The following is a 20,018-nucleotide window of genomic DNA, read 5'->3' as shown; positions in this document are numbered from 1 at the left end:
AACCTTTGACCGGTAGTGTATCTATAAAGCGATCACAGCCATGATGTCTTAAAATTTTAGTCCATGCTTTTTAGCTTTCACCTGCCATCCTTATGCTAGTGCAGGAAAAGAAAAATGCATATCCAATAAGGTTTTTCATGTGTTATTTTTCATCTTCATTCACTTGATGAATCATCATTATACTACACCTATAATCTTTCGGTTTCCAGCTTAGATTTTTAACCACCAAGGTACAGCAACCCTGATTTCTATTTGATAATGGATCAACCTAATACAAAACTGCAGATATTTCATATAAGCATCATTGAAAGAGTTACCATTGACTATGAGAGTAAAGTTGAGTCTTTTCTCCAGAGCTGCACGTGTGTTTTTCAGGACCAGAGTGTATTCTCCAGCATCCTGCTTACACACCTCCCTGATCTCCAAAGCATGCTGCTGGACCCTAAACCGGCTGAACTCTGGCCGTCTGGTGATCAGTTTGCCATTCTTATACCTGCACACATATAGATGATTTACAACATTATAGTGTTTGGATAAGTATATGCACATTCATGACTATTTTTAAAGATGAAACGTGTCCATGACATTTTGTTTCCATAATGTGACGTTCATCAAGAAGAAAAATATAGGATGGCACTTGATTTGATCCTTTAAGGATTTATTGGATGGTAAAACGTCTCTATTTGAGGGCCTGGTGGTCAGCCAAAGCTGTTTCAGAAGTGGAGCAAGGTGATGTAATTTGATGACCGATTACATGATATAAAAAATACATTCAGATTATATGGCAAACACAGGGTTCACAAGTTGCTCATGTATGTTGACTTTTTTACCATTGTGTTTCTGGTAAGGGGTACGCTGACACTTTCACAGGCAGCCAGACAGATTTTTGTCCTTCTTTTGCCTCTATAACTGATCCATTCCTGAAGTCCAAGCTGATGAAAGGTTTCTCTGTGGAATTATGGAAGAAGAGCTGTTCCATTAGCAGTAATTTACGGTTTGTGTTTAAATGTATAATTCAGTCATGAAACTCTAGATGGCGCATTCTGACGGGGTAGATCTGCTACGGGTTATTTTATATGCTATTTGTGCAGCAGCAGTATGTCTTAAATACTCATGGCACCGTATCGCCATATGCATTGGCAGTAGCAAGTTCCTGTACTTGCTTGCAGCAGCAGCAATAATCTACAACTACAGCAATAACCAACAGCAGCAGCAATTCAGCAGCAGCGTAGCAGATCTGTTCCGCCCAGACCAAATACATTAACATTGTCATATCCATCACCATGCTAAAATGTTCCGAGAGTTGTCATGATTGAACTATATATTATAATATTTCAATTTATAGTAGTACAGGCGTAGTTATTTTGTTACCTACCGTGAACTAAGACTACAGTAGTAAGCTCTCGTTTCACCTCCACACTACTGGCAGAGCAGGTGTAGTAACCGCTATCATCCACGTGAACGTTTCGGATTGTGAGGATACTAGAGGCTTCCGTGGCTTTGTCCAGGATGTTACGCACAGATTGAAAACTCGCCAGTCTGCTCTCCTGTCCGCACAATGCCAAAAAATATCTGATTAGTGGTCTGCCTTTTGTGTACTTATTGTGTACACTTGGTATTTGAAATGTCACCAATTAAAATACCACATAACTAGCTTTTCCCTCATTTTGAAAGGTCACTAGAACGACTATACCACAGTCACAGATCATTGTGAGTTATACTGGCACAGTGAGGTCTACGCAAAATATAAGAAATATATTATAAATATATGTAATATAAGATATGAATATATAAAATATAAGAAATTGGAGCCCATTTTTTCTAACATTGAAATTTTTTTGCATTGTGCCAATATTTATGCCGACTTAACATTTTATTTTTAATGCATAAAAATGCATTATATAGACAATTCTAAAGAAGTACTTATACACAATGCAAAAAACAAACAAACAAACACACACACACACACACACACACACAAAATAAAATAAAATAAAATACAACCAGAAATAAAAATAGGCTTTATTTTCTTTATGCAAAATATACTTTTTTAGGCAAAATGTGACCTGAACATGAATTGCATGACTCCAATACACAAGCGATGCAGGAAACTAACTAAGGCTGATGCAGAAATGAAATCCTGGACCACTGAGACTGAGAGTGAAAATAATAACTGGATAGATGAGCAGATAAACACATGAGTGTGGGAGAATAATGAATATGAAAGTTTGCTTATATTAGCAGATAGAACGCAGATAGAATTACTATAGAACGCAATCACACCAAAGCCGATGCATTTTTAATCACAGCCCAATACCATCACAAATTAATTAGATAAAGGCCATTTATTCTGAATTGGACAGGTCATGTTCTTTCTCGTAGTTCAGTCAGAAAGAGTTGATTATACTGATAACTGTAATATGCAGTGTGGCCTGGTAATTACCTTCTGGCCTGGGTAGTCCCATTGGAATTCCACACCAGTTTTGAACTCGACCAGCGCTGTGCAGTTGAGCTCCAGACCCTCCCCCTGCATGAGCTCCACGGGCGAGTCCTCAGGAAACAGCTTGAGCTCGTAAAACTTCAGTCCTGTTGGGTGTTGCAAACATGGACTTGTCAGCACTTTTCAAGTTCTTGGATCCATGGATGTAGTATGTGTAGCATGCTGTCTCCACAATGATACTAGTGTGTTGTGGGTGGTTGCCAGGGCGCTGCTATGTGGTTGCTAGATGCACTGGCCGGTTTTTAATGTACCGATATACAGTACCGCTTAAGTGAGATTTTGGGGTTAGACTATATTTTATGATGTCCTTGTTGAAGTGTAATTACACAAATAAATACTGAATAATATTAATTAACAGCATGTACTTATAGGGTTAGGGTTAAGGTTTGGTTTAGGGTTAGTTGCTTGTAACTATGCATTGTACTTTACTGTTATTACTGTAGTAACAAGAACACTGTGAAATAAAGTGTTGCTGATGTTTTTTTTTGTGTGGCAGTTTTATAATCTTCTATGTGAAAATGCCAGTCTTACTATTTAAAATAATAATTTGACCCACATTATTTGAGGTATGAACCACAAACAATGCGGAACGAGTTATGTATTGAGTTTACAAGTGTCTTCCTTAGTAAACACCACTACTAATCACACTTTCTCAGCAAATGTTAAAATATTGTAAAATTACAGGATCTGGCATTGAATGACGTGTTTCAATGAAAGGTCTTCTTTACTGGCCCTTTCTGTGTGTGTGTGTGATCAGTGTGAGTAGTAATAACCTCATTAATCTAAATAAACCCAACTATGACTTTGTGAGTTGTTGGTAATTTGTAAGTTTAAACAGGCCCAAATAAAGCAAGTGAAGCAAACAAAGCCACTGAGTGAGTTTTATTAGATATGCTAATGCAATATTTATTCAGGAGGTCAGCTGGTATGGACGGTAACACTCTGCTGGCTCTACAGCACCACGTAAGTGAAGCAAAGTTTTCATTTTCCCCTCTTGAGTAAAAAGGCTATTGATCTTGGCGAATGTTTTGTATGACCGTCACTTTAGATTAAAAAAGAAGGATGATGACCTCATGTAGCAGTGCAATGATAAAGTATTTCTGAGAGGTCCCTCAGCAGGATGGGAGAAGATCACCGCCAACTCCAGAACCAGCATATGGAAAGAAAATCTACTATCTGGACAAATCTTGCTTTCAGTATGATATGAAATGTAAAGTCTACATCATAGATAATTTTACTCATTAAATCATCAAATTATACTTCAATCAATTTAGCGACTTACACAATAACCTACATGACGTTTAACCAAGGAAAACATGTTTCTAGATCAACAAACTTTGTTGGTTCTGAAACAACATTCCTATTAACCAATCAGCCGTAAACCTACTGCAGCAGGCAGGGCTGGTTGAGAAAGCTGTTCCCACCCCTAACCGCAACCTTAAAATCAAAAGATGGAAACTGGAATGTGATTGTTGACACTGATTGTTTGATGGATGGATGTTTGTTGTTCATGTCGTTCTGCACATAAGTGTCTGCCAAATGGTTTAAATCTAAAATATAAATGATCCCTCTTGGCAATATCACCCATTTTTTTCATTGTATTTTGCAAAACAGAGAATTCAACTTACTCAATAACATCTTGACATTTTATTTGCTATTATAGCCATAACCATTAATAATGTTAACTATTAAATTACTGTGTTAAAAACTGCCAAGATTTTAGACAGAATGCATTAACGCCTAAAACAGTATGTGTCTACCGGGTAGCATTAACCAATAGCCTGCACAGTCTTCAGGCAAGTTATTGCTTTTTGAAGAAAGATTCTCAAGAACAGGAATGTGTGTCAAAAAAAATCTAAAGATTTCATGCTAACGTAATGCTAGACAGTTATGATATGAAGGGCAGCTATTCAAATGAATACTTACCTGTGGCCTGCAGAATATATATAGATGATCTGTGCTCGTTGTTGTGGACTGAGGTGGAGCAGAAGAAGCCGAAGAGGATGGAACTGTTCTCAAAGATGTGTCTGGGAACCGACCAGCCCCTTTTATTATTCCAGGTGATCTCATTGCCTTCTAGAAGCAATGGAGCCTGCTCTAACTGTATGAACAACAATACATTCAATTCACACATCATCTGAAAGTTTTAAGTTTTTTAGGGTCTTCACGAAATGTCTGTAACATACTTTGGTTAAAATTCCTCAATTGTCATGCATGTCTCTTTAAATGATAATGAGTTACTGCTCATCCCACCCATCTCTTGCTGCCTGGGACTCCGCATATGGCCTGGAGGTGGTGTTATTCAAATAGCTAGCTATCTACCTAATACCAGCTGCAAATTGAAACAGGGCACTGTATATGGCACAGTTTCAGACTCAGACAGCGCATAACAAACTGGCTACATGTTTTCTTTTCAGCTTTTATGAGCTGGCAGACATGCTAGAAACCTAACTAAATGCAAAAAAAAAAAAAAAAAGTGAAAATTTTATCCGATGTCCCCTTTATATTGAAAATTCTGTTGTCTTTCCACCCCAATGCCACTCAAAACTCCCTATTGAATGAAATGTTAAAGCTGCTTTTTTCCATGCAATAAAATTCATGGTTATGATGGCTATCATGGTTATCTATGGAAGCCCGTTTCCGCCACTGAATAAAAAAATTAAAAAAGGTAATTGCGACTTTTTATCTCACAATTCTGACTTTTTTTCTCAGAATTGTGAGATATAAACTCACAATTGCGAGCTATAAAGTCAGAATTGCGTGATATAAACTCACAATTCTGACTTTTTTCACAGAATTGTGAGATATAAACTCGCAATTGCGAGTCAGTAAGTTCATTTTAACAAAATATAAACGGACCCAGAGCTTTCTGCCCCATTTCAACACTACAGACTTTGCCCAGTGAACTCAGCCCATTAACTATGATTACCTGGAGAATAACCAAGTTGCTAAAATTCTGGGGGAAAAAATCAATGTTTATTTAAATTACTGTTTTCATTTCCTTTAGCTTGAGAAGCTTTGTCACTTGAGTCAGCTAAGGGCTAAAGTTACACTTATGCTGCATATACAGTAACACTAATTATCCTGGGTTTGATCTCTAAAATAATACAAATAAAGTCAATAAGTCCCCTAATCCATTTGGCAGAAACAGAGAGATCAGGTGAGCTGCTGTTGGAAGTGTGTTGGAGGACCTACCAAGAAGAGAGTGACTTTCAGGTCAGGATCTGAAACCAGGCATGGCACTTCAATGTGTGTTTGAGAATCCGTTATGAAGATTGCCTCCATGCCGTTCTCATTTCTCTTGATGAATGGATGTTGAGGGTCTGTATGTTTGAAGAAAACCGACATTAGTTCAGTTGTCTATATTTTTCTTAAGTAAAACCTGTCCCCTTTGTTACCTTAAACCAAGCCCAACAACATTACAGGAAGTACAACTTATTGCTAATAGGTCCCTTCGGATGATACCACAAATTTTAAAAGCAGAAATGTGAAGCTTCTGTTTTTTAATACATTTCCATGAATCATTTAGGAAAAATGTTTGATATTTGAGCTGTAACGTTGGTGGATCAGCCTCTGGTTATGTGTTACCGACATAATTTCAGTGGCCAATGGTGGTCTACATTCTAACACAAGTCATACATACACAAGCATGCAAATACAAGGAAGCAGTCTCTGTTCTGGTGATAAACGTCCATACTCAAGAGGGAGACAGAGATTCCTTCAAATGTTTGTGCCATTAAACCATGTGTTTAGGTTGCACCACGTTATGAATTGCGGTCTGACACCAGCTGCGCTTGTGAAGCTAGAGGCGTTTGCATTCACAGACTTGCATAGAGGAGATGGTAATACTCCAAATGATCCCAAATCACGGTCATACTGTCAAAATATTGTGCATATATTAAACATTTGTTCGTGGCACTTTACACTTGCCTCCTAGACTTCCACTGTACATGTATGACTGTACACACATTTTTCAAAATGATTTTCTGTGCCAATCAACAGCCTGTCACAGACATTGTTGATAAAGCTTAAGTATTTAACCCATAATACTCCTTTAAAGCCAAGACTTAACATTCCACCTCAAGTTCTTTGCCTGAATATACACAGTTTTGGCCAGATTTAGTCTGTGGACCATCTGAAATATCTAACAGTGCAGATTTTTATGGCAAAACTCTATCAACAGTCTCCAGCACCGTTCCTTAAACCACTTAATGACAGCCTTTTGTCTTGGTCAGCATCTAAAACAAACCTCTCCAGCTTTCACTTCAGTGGGAGGTCACAGCGCTGTTTCTAAGCCCTTATTTGAACATCACCTGGTGATGCCTGCATCTCTAGAGCCGCCATTATTCTAAAGAGTGTGATTTTTACCCACATGGCTTAAAGCAATCACTCCAAGCTCTCGGAGTCCAAACAAAAGGTTTGTATCTTGAGGTTTATGTTTCTGCCCCGCGGTGGTCTGCATACACAGACATAATAGGAACAATATACAAATCCTCACAGTTACAGTGCGTCACCATAAATCATCTTCAGGAGGTGAATTGCTTTTTTGAGGGTGCTTTCCGAAGAGACTGGGAGGTAGAGGTCTACACGGAGGACCCGAGACCCGAGGACCCGGGAGACGGGTCCGGGTCGGTTCAGTGTAGCACATTTATGGGTCTCTTCGGGTTCGGGTACGAATTTTTGGACCCGTGTAGACCTCTACTGGGAGGCACTGGAGGGCATGACATGTAGCTATAACGCTGATAAATCCGAGAGGCAGCGGGAACTATAAGCATTTAACTGAAGCCATATGCAGCCAATTGCCATTCTGCTTTACACTCACTGCTAATTTATAGCTGTGATTTCAGCTGGCTCTGATCAACCCACTGGTAAGATCTGTGGAATCCGTATTGGCATCTTGTCAGGAGAAATCACCCGGCATTTCACACGAGTGAGTGAGTCAGCTGACTCTTTGATCAACTGGTCGAAAACCAATTGGTTACAAATACAGAGCTGGATTGTGTTACGAAGATAAACAATCCCCCTGTGAATCGTTAAAGAAAGACTTCAACCATAAATTCTCTCATTATTTACCAACACACATCATTGCAAACTTGCAAGTTTTTGCTATTTTCTGTAGTAGAGAAAAATAAATAAACTTTATTTAATTAAGCGCCTTTAAAAGAAGCTTCTCAAAATGCTTTATATTAAAAACAACTTTAACAATACAAGCATTAAGAAAAAAAAACTTAACAATTAACTAAAAGCAAACCTAAAGAAATAGTTTTAAGGTAAGATTTAAAAGTATCAAGTTAGAATGTCTGTCAAGCTCCAAAATGGCCTAAAAGTCCAAGTGCCAGATTTACTAAAAATTTTTTACTAAAAAGCAAATTAGCATGACCGAGCAATTACATTGAAATGCCGATGGGAGTGGAAAGTTCTGTGAGTGATCTACTGATAAAACGTGAAATAAAGAACACAGACACAGCCGAATCATTTACATTATGACCATCGCAATCCACTAAGAGCAGTACAAACAAGCAGAGCCGATGATAATAAGTGTCAGGGTTCTGTCACTTCGGTCTAGTGTTATTCATGGTTTTGTGACAGAGCCCTGACACTCCCGTCATGTCATTGTTTTCATGTGAGCGTGCGGCTTCGAGAGTGCTCGAGCCGTGCGTTCTCGTCTGCGTGTACTGTTTCATGTTGGAGCGTGGTGTTCAGATACCGGCACTCATGTCTTGTTGAGTTTCGGTTTCGTGTCGGGGTCCGGACACTCGCGCTCCATGTTCTGTCTGTTGTGGGAGCGTGCGGTCTCGAGTTCGCTCGGCCGTGCGCTCTTCTGTCCACGTGTGTTGTGTTTTGTGTAGCACGCGGTTTGTGCTTTTCTTGTTGTCTTGTGTGAACACGCGGCTTTTGAGTTTTCTCATTAGCTGCGTGTTCGTGTCTTTTTGTTCAAGCACATGGCTTGTGATTGTTTTGCTGGCCATGTGCTTGTGTTTGTTTTTGTGTGAGCACTTGGCTTTTGACTTTGTTTCCTGTGTGCCATGTGCTCTCATGTCAATTGTCTTGACCCCACCCATCTTGTTACCTGATTATTGGTTAATTTGCCCCACATGTGTTCCCTCGTTACCCTCCTCATTTACTCTCTATTTATTGTCCTTGTGTTTGCAGTCCCGAGCGAGTTTGTCGTCGAATGTTCCCTGTCGTGTGCCTTGTCCTGCCATCAAGTCAAGTTGCCAGTTGTTTTTTTCCCCCCTATGGGGTAGTTTTTGTTTGTTTGTTTGTTTGTTTTGTTTTGTTTCTGCCTTTAATAAAGCCCTTATCTTCCTGCAATATTGAGTCCTCGCTCCATCCTTCATCCCCAACCCTGACAATAAGGTGCGTGTCATCGACTAACAACACAGGCACAAATGAGTTAAGACATGCTTTTTTTGGGCCGTAAATAATGGCACAAATACCAGTAAAATGACTAGCGCAAACCTTAGTAAATCATGTTGCGTTATTCATTTAAATACTCACCTCCCATAAATTTAGCGTCTGAAAGGGAAACTCCTACAAATGCATAAGTCAAGTCACCTTTATTTGTATAGCGCTTTATACAATACAGATTGTCAAAGCAGCTTTACAGTGTTAAATAGGAAAATAGTTCGTCAACGATGCAAACAAAATTCAATTCTTCTGTAAAGCAGCTCTAAAAAGAGGACAATAGTAAACAGTAGTAAAAATAGAAAATATGCAATAAGGTCAGCTGGAAAAATGACTTTTCAGTGCTTATTTTTCACTATGCGTCTTTAGTAAATCCTGACAGTAGTTTTTTAACGCCAAAGGGGGTTTTTATGCTGGCGCAAGCTGTTAGTAAATCTGATCCCAAGTCTTCTGAAGCCATACACTAGTCTTGTGAGATGCATAGTCAGATATTTAAGTTGTTCTTCAATGATTATTATAGGAGAACCAATGCTAGTTTGGCATTGATGCCCAACTAATCCAAAACAAAGCAATCACCATGCTTTTCCAGCTAGTCCAGGTGTGTCGGCAGACTATTTTGGCATGTGAACACAGGATAAATGTGAACTTCGTTGGATTGTAGGGACTACTTCTATGTCCTGTTTTTTTGTTCTTTTGATCACCATAACCTGCCATTGTGGCTGAATGATTCTTTTCGGGCTTCAGTGTTGTCCACTCAAGTATTTAGATTAAAAATATGGGCAGTTTCATAAAGTTTGTAGGCCTGGTTTCAAAAACCCTTTCCCAGATAAATGTACAAGTGACATGACTGAATGTTGAATAAAAGATTTTTGCTGAAAAGGCCAATTTATTTATGAATCCAGGCTTGACATCCGAATGTAATGTTAACAAGTACATTAAACTGTAGCTAAACTCGTATCAACATTACTGAGGTGATACAGTGCTCAAGCTATCAAACTCAAAATAAATATTCTTCCTTATATGATAAGGTGGACAGTGGCAGGGTAACAGTGAATGTACTTTCTCCGTAGTGGTGATATTAGCAGATTTGGCATTGTGTAAATTTCTTTATTGCATTCTTATCTTTAGTTTATTCTGTATAAAAGCTCTTTCCTAATCCCAGGCCGTCTCAGGGTAAACCAAACATGTTCTAACTTCTAAGCGTGTTCATGTATAATCTTCTCTGATCTTCTGAAGAGGGCTGATGTTTTGAATGAGATGTTTATGATGTCTTTGTCTAAAGTTTCTGTTTTCTTTGGGTGACAGACAAAGATGGCCTGGCCAAGCATTCTTTGAAGGGAGTCAAATAAAAATGGGATTTGTGATTTGGTTTGCCTCAGGAAAATGCCACAAAAGGGACCAGACACTGATATTTAACTAAATTGAGGTTAATTTACACAAATAACCTAAAGAACAGGGAGGAACCGCAGTGCATTTGTCTTTAACATTAACATTAACTGCAGGCTCATTCTAACAACAACATTTAAGCACCATTTGAGTCTTCATAACTTCCTACACATTTAACCCTGACACATTCTGAGGTAGCACTTTATTTGTAGTTAGTAGAACGTCTAAAGTGGACTATCAAAATACAGTGTAACCCATTCAGAAATGTAACTGAAGTTGATACAAAGCATGATTTTATATATTACAGCTATATAAACAGGGATGCACATAAGTTTTTCAGTCTGGGTTTCATGAGAGCACCTGGAGATTTGGTTTGGTGCTCACACTGCGCATAGTGTGACCCATTATATATAACTATTAAAAACAAAATAATAGTAATAATAGTATTATTGCACTTTATTATTATTATTTTTTTTTTATTAAAATAAACAAAATAGTAAATAAATTGTGATAATACTATTACATTTTGAAATAAAAAGTGATTATTAAAAATACAATAATTTTATGGTGCACTTAAAAAATAAAATGATAATATTTACATTTTCTTTTGTTTATTTAAAAGATTTTTTTAATATGAATTTTCAACAAATTTGAACCTAAAATCAGCAAGCTTTTATTTAGGCAGGTTGCCGGCAAGTAAGTATCTGTGCTGCCGGTTTTGAGCGAGGCTCATCAATGAATGAAATGTCACAAAAAATGTTCGCATTTTGCTCTGAAACCAGCAGCGCATAGCCTAGATTTTTGTTTTCAGTTCAAATGGAAATCTTACACTGTATTACAGTAAGTAATCTAAAACTGTGATTTTACATTAACAGTTGTCAACCGTGTCGGTACGCAAATGAGCGGTCTGAACTTATTTACCAAGTACTAGAGATATGCCGGTATCAAATTTTCATGTTGCGATTAATTGCTAATGCTTTTATCACGGTATGTGGTATGATCACGATGTTGAAATTTAGTTTTAAAAAACGATAACAATATCGTGCATGTTCATTACCGTGATATATCGCATTACCGAATACCGGCACAAGTCTACCCAGTACAATTTTTATTTTGGTCACACATGCACACCTGTGCACCGTTTGCATCCTGTGCATCCCTGTATATATATATCACAGCTCACCAAAACTGAATGATACGACCAGAATTTATTCCAATAAGAAAGCTAAGTTTTAATTCTAGTAAGAAAGTTGGTCCCACTTTATATTAAGTGGCCTTAACTACTATGTAGTTACATCAAAAAATAAGTACAATGTACTTATTGTGTTCATATTGTATTGCAAAACACTTTTGCTGCTATTGAGGTGTGATACGGGTAAGGTTAGGGACAGGTTTGGTGGTCTGGGTAGGTTTAAGGGTGGGTTAAGGTGTAAGGGATGGGTCAACAGTGTAACTATAAATGTAATTACAGAAATTAATTACAGATGTAATTACGTGCAGATATTTTTCAAATATAAGTACAATGTAAAAACATATATGTACACAATAAGTGCATTGTACTAAATTATTAATTTAAATGTAAGTACATAGTAGTTAAGGCCACTTAATATAAAGTGGGACCAGAAAGTTAGTTTGTTTACAGTTCTCACCTCGCACAAAGACAAAAATGCTGACTGCTGTGGTCCCATCGATGATGTATTTGATGTCCTGGTAGAAGCAGCGGTAGTACCCTGAGTCATTGGCCTGGGTGTTGGTCAGTATTAAGGTCTTGCAGTAGGGTTTCCCAGGCTCCCCTTGACACTCCTTCACCCTGACTGCTCTGTGGCCCGGGGTGTCAACAGGTGACTGCTGATCCTGGCGATCAGTAAACTCCACTTTACTCAAAGACACTTCAGGCCAGCTCCAGTCCAGAATACGCTGTCCCCTGGTGGAATGGGTCAGATAATCACATTAAAGTCAGTGTCATTCCAAATTTTTCACCAAAACATTGCCCCATGGTACACAACCACATAATACACATAATACACAACCACAGCTTGAGGGTGTAAATTCTGAGTGAAAAAAGTGGTTTATACCCCAACAGTTCACCTTATAGACAAGACTGACTATCGCTGATTAGATCAAGTTTGTCTATTTATTCTGACTAAAACTATTTATTCTGGGAATTCTTGGCAAGAAATGTCTGCAAATTTTGAAGGGATTAGAGGTAAATATGTTGGATCGCCTCCCTGCATGTTCATACCACACGTATTTCTAAACTTAACCATCCAATCACTTCCAAATTCAACATTTTCCTAGTTTTTGTAATAGCTGACAAGCTTATCCGATTATTCAATCAAAAATGAGCAAATCTGTGTCTTGATTGTTTATTTAACTAGACATTTAATTCCATTTGGTACCAACAAGTAATTTAACCTAGATGCATTAGGGTAGTCAATGTTTAATGTGTCCCTGGACAAAAAAACCAACATCAACATTTTCAGAAATAATGCATATAAATGTAAGAAAAAATGTCCAATTTAGGTTTTGTAACTGGTCACAGTTTAAAAATGTTTTTTATCTTACCTATTTTATAATTGCTCTGTGGTGTGACTTATTAATTTTTAAAAGTATAAATATTTCATATTTAAAATAAGCTGCATGCATAATAATTATAAAAAAATAGCAAAATGCTGTTTCAAGTAGCTTAAGACAGAAAATGGTAAAATATTCAAGAAAGAGTTTAGTATTTAAAGTACCCATTGATAGATCATTTGATAGTACCTGCATGTAATGGTCAATGTGTCGTTAGCGTTAATCACGAGCTGGTCTTTAGTGTTGTCAAGGGTGGGTGGACTCATAGAAAACCCAGTCACCAGACCTACAGGAAGAGAAAAGCATCATCATCATCATCACGAGATAATTTAGAGTACGTTCACAGCAGAATCTAAGAAACAATCAAATTCCCTTTATTTTCCAGGCACTTATAATCACTCCAGACAGATCCTTGGATGTCGTTTCACCGTGTGGAGGAGGTAAGGTCAAGTCTGTTCTTTGGGTTTTTAGTCCAATATAAATTACATTGCAGTTCCATTTAAAGTTTACACAATTTTTCTATTGAAGGAGTAGTTCACTTTCAAATTACAATTTCCTGATAATTTACTCACCCCCATGTCATCCAAGATGTTCATGTCTTTCTTTCTTCATTCAAAAAGAAATTAAGGGTTTTGAGGAAAACATCCCAGGATTTTTGTCCATATAGTGGACTTCAACAGTTACTAAACGGTTGAAGTTCCAAATTGCAGTTTCAGAGCAGCTTCAAAGGGCTCTACACGATACCAGACGAGGAATAAGGGTGTTATCTAGCCAAACCATCGGTCATTTTTCTAAAAAAAAAAAAAAAGTACATATATGCTTTATAAACACAGATGCTAGTCGTGCACTAGCTCGACTTCACGCATGACGTAATCAAGTCCAGTAAAGTCACCTTTATTTGTATAGCGCTTTGTAAAGCTGCTTTGACACAACCAGTATTGTATAGTGATAAACAGAAAAATAGATTGTCAATAATGCAAGAAGATAATAACAGAGTCATTTTTCAGTTAAAGTCAGTTCATTGATGATTCAGTGATGTCATCATCCAGTTCAGCTCTTGTCCAATAGTGTCTGTGCAATCAGTCAAGCGTCCCCAACTAAGTAAGCCAAAGGCGACAGCGGCAAGGAACCAAAACTCCATCAGTGACAGAATGGAGAAAAAACCTTGGGAGAAACCAGGCTCAGTCGGGGCCAGTTCTCCTCTGGCCAGATGAAACCAGCATGAAACCAGCATGGATCACGTTGGAAAGTTCACGCGTGACGTAGGCGAAAGCACCGACCCAACGTTTACAAAGCAAATGTGCAAAGAAAGTCAAACGCCCTTTACAAAAAAAGGTAAAACAATGATGTCAATCGATTTTGAAGTTGGAGGAGAAAATGAGATTTAGATTTTCCCCCTACCCTACCTTTCTGAACCGGAGTACACAGGCCCTGTCCCAAATGGAACACTTCATGTGCACTTGCGGTCTTACGGACTTACAATGGCCGCCGCATACACGTGTCTGTTAAGTCCACGAGACCTTAGGGTGTCCCATTTGTCATTTTAGCATTCAGAAGGGGCCCCCTTTGGCGGCCGTTATGCGCCCTCGATCCGCACTTCTGCCGAGCCAGCACTGGCGCAGGGCTCTACACGATACCAGACGAGGAATAAGGGTGTTATCTAGCCAAACCATCGGTCATTTTTCTAAAAAAAAAAAAAAAGTACATATATGCTTTATAAACACAGATGCTAGTCGTGCACTAGCTCGACTTCACGCATGACGTAATCAAGTCCAGTAAAGTCACCTTTATTTGTATAGCGCTTTGTAAAGCTGCTTTGACACAACCAGTATTGTATAGTGATAAACAGAAAAATAGATTGTCAATAATGCAAGAAGATAATAACAGAGTCATTTTTCAGTTAAAGTCAGTTCATTGATGATTCAGTGATGTCATCATCCAGTTCAGCTCTTGTCCAATAGTGTCTGTGCAATCAGTCAAGCGTCCCCAACTAAGTAAGCCAAAGGCGACAGCGGCAAGGAACCAAAACTCCATCAGTGACAGAATGGAGAAAAAACCTTGGGAGAAACCAGGCTCAGTCGGGGCCAGTTCTCCTCTGGCCAGATGAAACCAGCATGAAACCAGCATGGATCACGTTGGAAAGTTCACGCGTGACGTAGGCGAAAGCACCGACCCAACGTTTACAAAGCAAATGTGCAAAGAAAGTCAAACGCCCTTTACAAAAAAAGGTAAAACAATGATGTCAATCGATTTTGAAGTTGGAGGAGAAAATGAGATTTAGATTTTCGCCCTACCCTACCTTTCTGAACCGGAGTACACAGGCCCTGTCCCAAATGGAACACTTCATGTGCACTTGCGGTCTTACGGACTTACAATGGCCGCCGCATACACGTGTCTGTTAAGTCCACGAGACCTTAGGGTGTCCCATTTGTCATTTTAGCATTCAGAAGGGGCCCCCTTTGGCGGCCGTTATGCGCCCTCGATCCGCACTTCTGCGGAGCCAGCACTGGTGCGAGCTCCACAGCAGACTTCTACCCGACAGTCAAAGCGGCATTACGTCAGAAAAGTGCGGACTCAAAGGAAGACCGCAAGGGTTTAGGGTGCCATTTGGGACAGGGCCACAGACAAAGAGCTAACCGCACTTGACCTTTCCAAGGAGATTACGTAACACGTGAAGACGCGCATGCACAAGCAGAGCTAGAGCAAGACGTGCATTTGTGGTTAAAACGTATATAAATGTTTATTGTTTTAAGAAAATGACCGATGGTTTGGCTAGATAACACCCTTATTCCTCGTCTGGTATCGTGTAGAGCCCTTTGAAGCTGCTCTGAAACTGCAATTTGGAACTTCAACCGTTTGGTAACTGTTGAAGTCCACTATATGAACAAAAATCCTGGGATGTTTTCCTCAAAAACCTTAATTTCTTTTTGAATGAAGAAAGAAAGACATGAACATCTTGGATGACATGGGGGTGAGTAAATTATCAGGAAATTGTCATTTGAAAGTGAACTACTCCTTTAAAGGCTTATGGAATTAATGCCACATTTCATGAGCACAGGGAGAACTCAAGGCAAACATTAACAAAATTTTGTGGGCAAAAGGGTCCATTCACACAGACATCTCTTTCAAACCAAGCAGCTTGCAGTGCGATGAATTCGCACGACCAACTTGAAACCGGTGCAAAGTCTGCGTGGAGAAATCTTTCACCTTCACAATGCAAATCGTGATCGTGTGGATTCCTATTGAAATGACTGGGTTTCACCCATGTAAAATCACTGAACACAGCAGTAAATATGACCACACCTTTAGGCAGTATTACTTAAAAAATAGCAATTGAAATTTTGATTTTACATCAAGAAAATTGTTTTTACTTTTTTTTTTTTTTTTGCTTTGTTTTGTACTGTCACTTATTTTCTCATCTGAATGTTTTTGAGGAGGCATTGCCTCCCTTGCCTCCCCGTACAAAATTCACCTAAGTCTGCTTGTATGATTGATTACCTGGACTATATGAACAAAAATCCTGGGATGTTTTCCTCAAAAACCTTAATTTCTTTTTGAATGAAGAAAGAAAGACATGAACATCTTGGATGACATGGGGGTGAGTAAATTATCAGGAAATTGTCATTTGAAAGTGAACTACTCCTTTAAAGGCTTATGGAATTAATGCCACATTTCATGAGCACAGGGAGAACTCAAGGCAAACATTAACAAAATTTTGTGGGCAAAAGGGTCCATTCACACAGACATCTCTTTCAAACCAAGCAGCTTGCAGTGCGATGAATTCGCACGACCAACTTGAAACCGGTGCAAAGTCTGCGTGGAGAAATCTTTCACCTTCACAATGCAAATCGTGATCGTGTGGATTCCTATTGAAATGACTGGGTTTCACCCATGTAAAATCACTGAACACAGCAGTAAATATGACCACACCTTTAGGCAGTATTACTTAAAAAATAGCAATTGAAATTTTGATTTTACATCAAGAAAATTGTTTTTTCTTTTTTTTTTTTTTTTGCTTTGTTTTGTACTGTCACTTATTTTCTCATCTGAATGTTTTTGAGGAGGCATTGCCTCCCTTGCCTCCCCGTACAAAATTCACCTAAGTCTGCTTGTATGATTGATTACCTGGGATTGACTTTCTCATCATTAGATGTTTCATTGGATTTCCCAGACAACCATCAACAGATGTGCTTCATCATTTATTACAGGACTTTTTAATAAGTTCCTTGAGCACATTAAAAGGCCCTTAATCTGGTTTGTGTTTCGCTGACAGTGGGGCAGAAAGGTCATTGTGCACACGTTAATTGGTCTATGAGTGCTGATGGTATAAATGTCTGCTGTAGCTCTCAGAGGAGACAGGCTTATGAATATGCCAAGAGGAGTTATGAGACACACCTGGATCTAATTAACCCCAAATGACTCCAAATCACATCAACAAGTGTTACAGTGGAAATGGGTACACAATATCCTGTCAGAGAAAAATACAACTGAATATAGAGTCGAACTTTGTGTTTCTAATTTCTTTTCCTGTGTGTGATATAATTCTGAGTAAGCAGGATATTTTTAAATTACTGACAAGATTTTAGAAAGGCTGATTTACCACAGTTCCCTAAAACAATACTGTAACAAGATATTGATATTTGATATTGTATATTAATTATTTTCTTTATTTTGTTTTTGCATGTTGTTTAATGTTGTCCACATAATAAATAGTGCCAATTTTTGAGTTAAATAAACCAAATGAATCAAATAGGCCCTATACTTCTCACCCAACAACTTTTCTGATGGTCTGAAAATAAGCTAAAGCATTCTACGAGAAGCTTTATTAATCATAACCTCCTTATCTACAGCCAAACCTCTGAGGAATTCAGAGAACGTTGCCTATGACATTTTTGTAAAGTACCTTTAAATTACAATTTTCTTTGATATATTTGGTTTACCATTTTTGTATCCATATAAATATATTTACATTTTTATATCCATTTTATTTCTATAAATTTTATATATATATATATATATATTGTTCTTATATTCCTTCTTAGAGCAAAATGGTATCTGTGAGGATTTCCAGTCAGGATTTAGACCGTATCATTGTACCGAGACTGCTCTCATTAGAATTACAAATGACCTGCTCTTATCATCTGATTGTGGTTGTATCTCTCTATTAGTGCTATTGGATCTTAGCGCTGCGTTTGACACTATTGACCACAACATTCTTTTGCATAGACTAGAAAACTTTGTTGGCATTAATGGAAGTGCATTAGCATGGTTCAAATCGCACTTATCTGACCGCCATCAATTCGTAGCAGTGAATGAAGAGGTATCATATCGATCACAAGTGCAGTATGGAGTACCTCAAGGCTCAGTACTAGGGCCATTACTCTTCACACTTTACATGTTACCCTTGGGAGATATCAACAGGAAACACGGTGTTAGCTTTCACTGTTATGCTGATGATACTCAGCTCTATATTTCTTCGCAGCCCGGCGAAACATACCAATTTGAAAAACTAGCGGAATGCATAGTCGATATAAAAAACTGGATGAGTAATTTCTTACTGCTAAATTCTGAAAAAACAGAGGTGTTAATTATAGGACCTAAAAACTCTGCATATAATAACCTAGAACACTCCCTAAGACTTGATGGCTGCTCTGTCAATTCTTCGTCATCAGTTAGGAACCTAGGTGTGCTATTTGATAGCAATCTTTCGTTAGAAAGCCACGTTTCTAGCATTTGTAAAACTGCATTTTTCCATCTCAAAAATATATCTAAATTACGACCTATTCTCTCAATGTCAAATGCAGAAATGTTAATCCATGCGTTTATGACCTCAAGGTTAGATTATTGTAATGCTTTATTGGGTGGTTGTTCTGCACGCTTAATAAACAAACTCCAGCTGGTCCAAAATGCAGCAGCTAGAGTTCTTACTAGAACCAGGAAGTATGACCATATTAGCCCGGTTCTGTCAACACTGCACTGGCTACCTATTAAACATCGTATAGATTTTAAAATCTTGCTAATTACTTATAAAGCCCTGAATGGTTTAACACCTCAGTATTTGAACGAGCTCTTGTTACATTATAGTCCTCCACGTCCGCTGCGTTCTCAAAACTCTGGCCATTTGATAATACCTAGAATATCAAAATCAACTGCGGGCGGCAGATCCTTTTCCTATTTAGCGCCCAAACTCTGGAATAACCTACCTAACATTGTTCGGGAGGCAGACACACTCTGTCAGTTTAAATCTAGATTAAAGACCCATCTCTTCAACCTGGCTTACACATAACACACTAATACGCTTCTAATATTCAAATCCGTTAAAGGATTTTTAGGCTGCATTAATTAGGTCAACCGGAACCGGGAACACTTCCCATAACACCCGATGTACTTGCTACATCGTTAGAAGAATGGCATCTACGCTAATATTAGTCTGTTTCTCTCTTATTCCGAGGTCACCGCTGCCACCAGATCCAGTCTGTATCCAGATCAGATGGTCACTGCAGTCACCCGGATCCAGTACATATTCAGACCAGATGGTGGATCAGCACCTAGAAAGGACCTCTACAGCCCTGAAAGACAGCGGAGACCAGGACAACTAGATGAGCCCCAGATACAGATCCCCAGTAAAGACCTTGTCTCAGACGGCCACCGGGACAAGACCACAGGAACCAGATGATTCCTCTGCACAATGTGACTTTGCTAGCCTGAAATTGAACTGCTGGTTTTGTCTGGTCAGAGGAGAACTGGCCCCCCGACTGAGCCTGGTTTCTCCCAAGGTTTTTTCTCCATTCTGTCACCGATGGAGTTTTGGTTCCTTGCCGCTGTCGCCTCTGGCTTGCTTAGTTGGGGACACTTCATTTCCAGCGATATCGTTGACTTGATTGCAAATGATTGCAAAGATACTATTTAAACTGAACTGAGCTGGATGATGACATCACTGAATTCAATGATGAACTGCCTTTAACTGAAAAATGAGTGTTTACTATTGTCATTTTGCATTATTGACACACTATTTTCCTAATTAATGCTGTTCAGTTGCTTTGACACAATCTGTATTGTTAAAAGCGCTATATAAATAAAGGTGACTTGACTTGACTTGACTATCATCTGACTATTTCTATATATCTATCTATCTATCTATCTATCTATC

The 20,018-nt window shown here is 38.5% G+C and overlaps 1 protein-coding gene across 1 annotated transcript in view; it reads right to left on the bottom strand.

Moving 5' to 3' along the window:
• LOC107712307 (vascular endothelial growth factor receptor 3) overlaps positions 1–20,018 on the bottom strand; it is a 63,952-nt gene that overhangs the window by 24,639 nt on the left and 19,295 nt on the right. The window contains exons 2-9 of the mRNA XM_016517524.1: positions 13,058–13,154; positions 11,944–12,218; positions 5,696–5,823; positions 4,427–4,601; positions 2,444–2,586; positions 1,376–1,547; positions 831–948; positions 318–493 (exon numbers count right to left, since the gene is read on the bottom strand). Of these exons, the coding sequence (XP_016373010.1) occupies positions 318–493; positions 831–948; positions 1,376–1,547; positions 2,444–2,586; positions 4,427–4,601; positions 5,696–5,823; positions 11,944–12,218; positions 13,058–13,154 (1,284 nt within the window). The remainder of the gene's footprint in view (positions 1–317; positions 494–830; positions 949–1,375; positions 1,548–2,443; positions 2,587–4,426; positions 4,602–5,695; positions 5,824–11,943; positions 12,219–13,057; positions 13,155–20,018) is intronic.

The sequence above is a fragment of the Sinocyclocheilus rhinocerous genome, unplaced genomic scaffold, assembly GCF_001515625.1.
Source record: "Sinocyclocheilus rhinocerous isolate Xijiao unplaced genomic scaffold, SAMN03320098_v1.1 scaffold808, whole genome shotgun sequence".
NCBI classification, from domain to species: domain Eukaryota; kingdom Metazoa; phylum Chordata; class Actinopteri; order Cypriniformes; family Cyprinidae; genus Sinocyclocheilus; species Sinocyclocheilus rhinocerous.
This window is presented reverse-complemented; position numbering and strand designations above follow the sequence as displayed.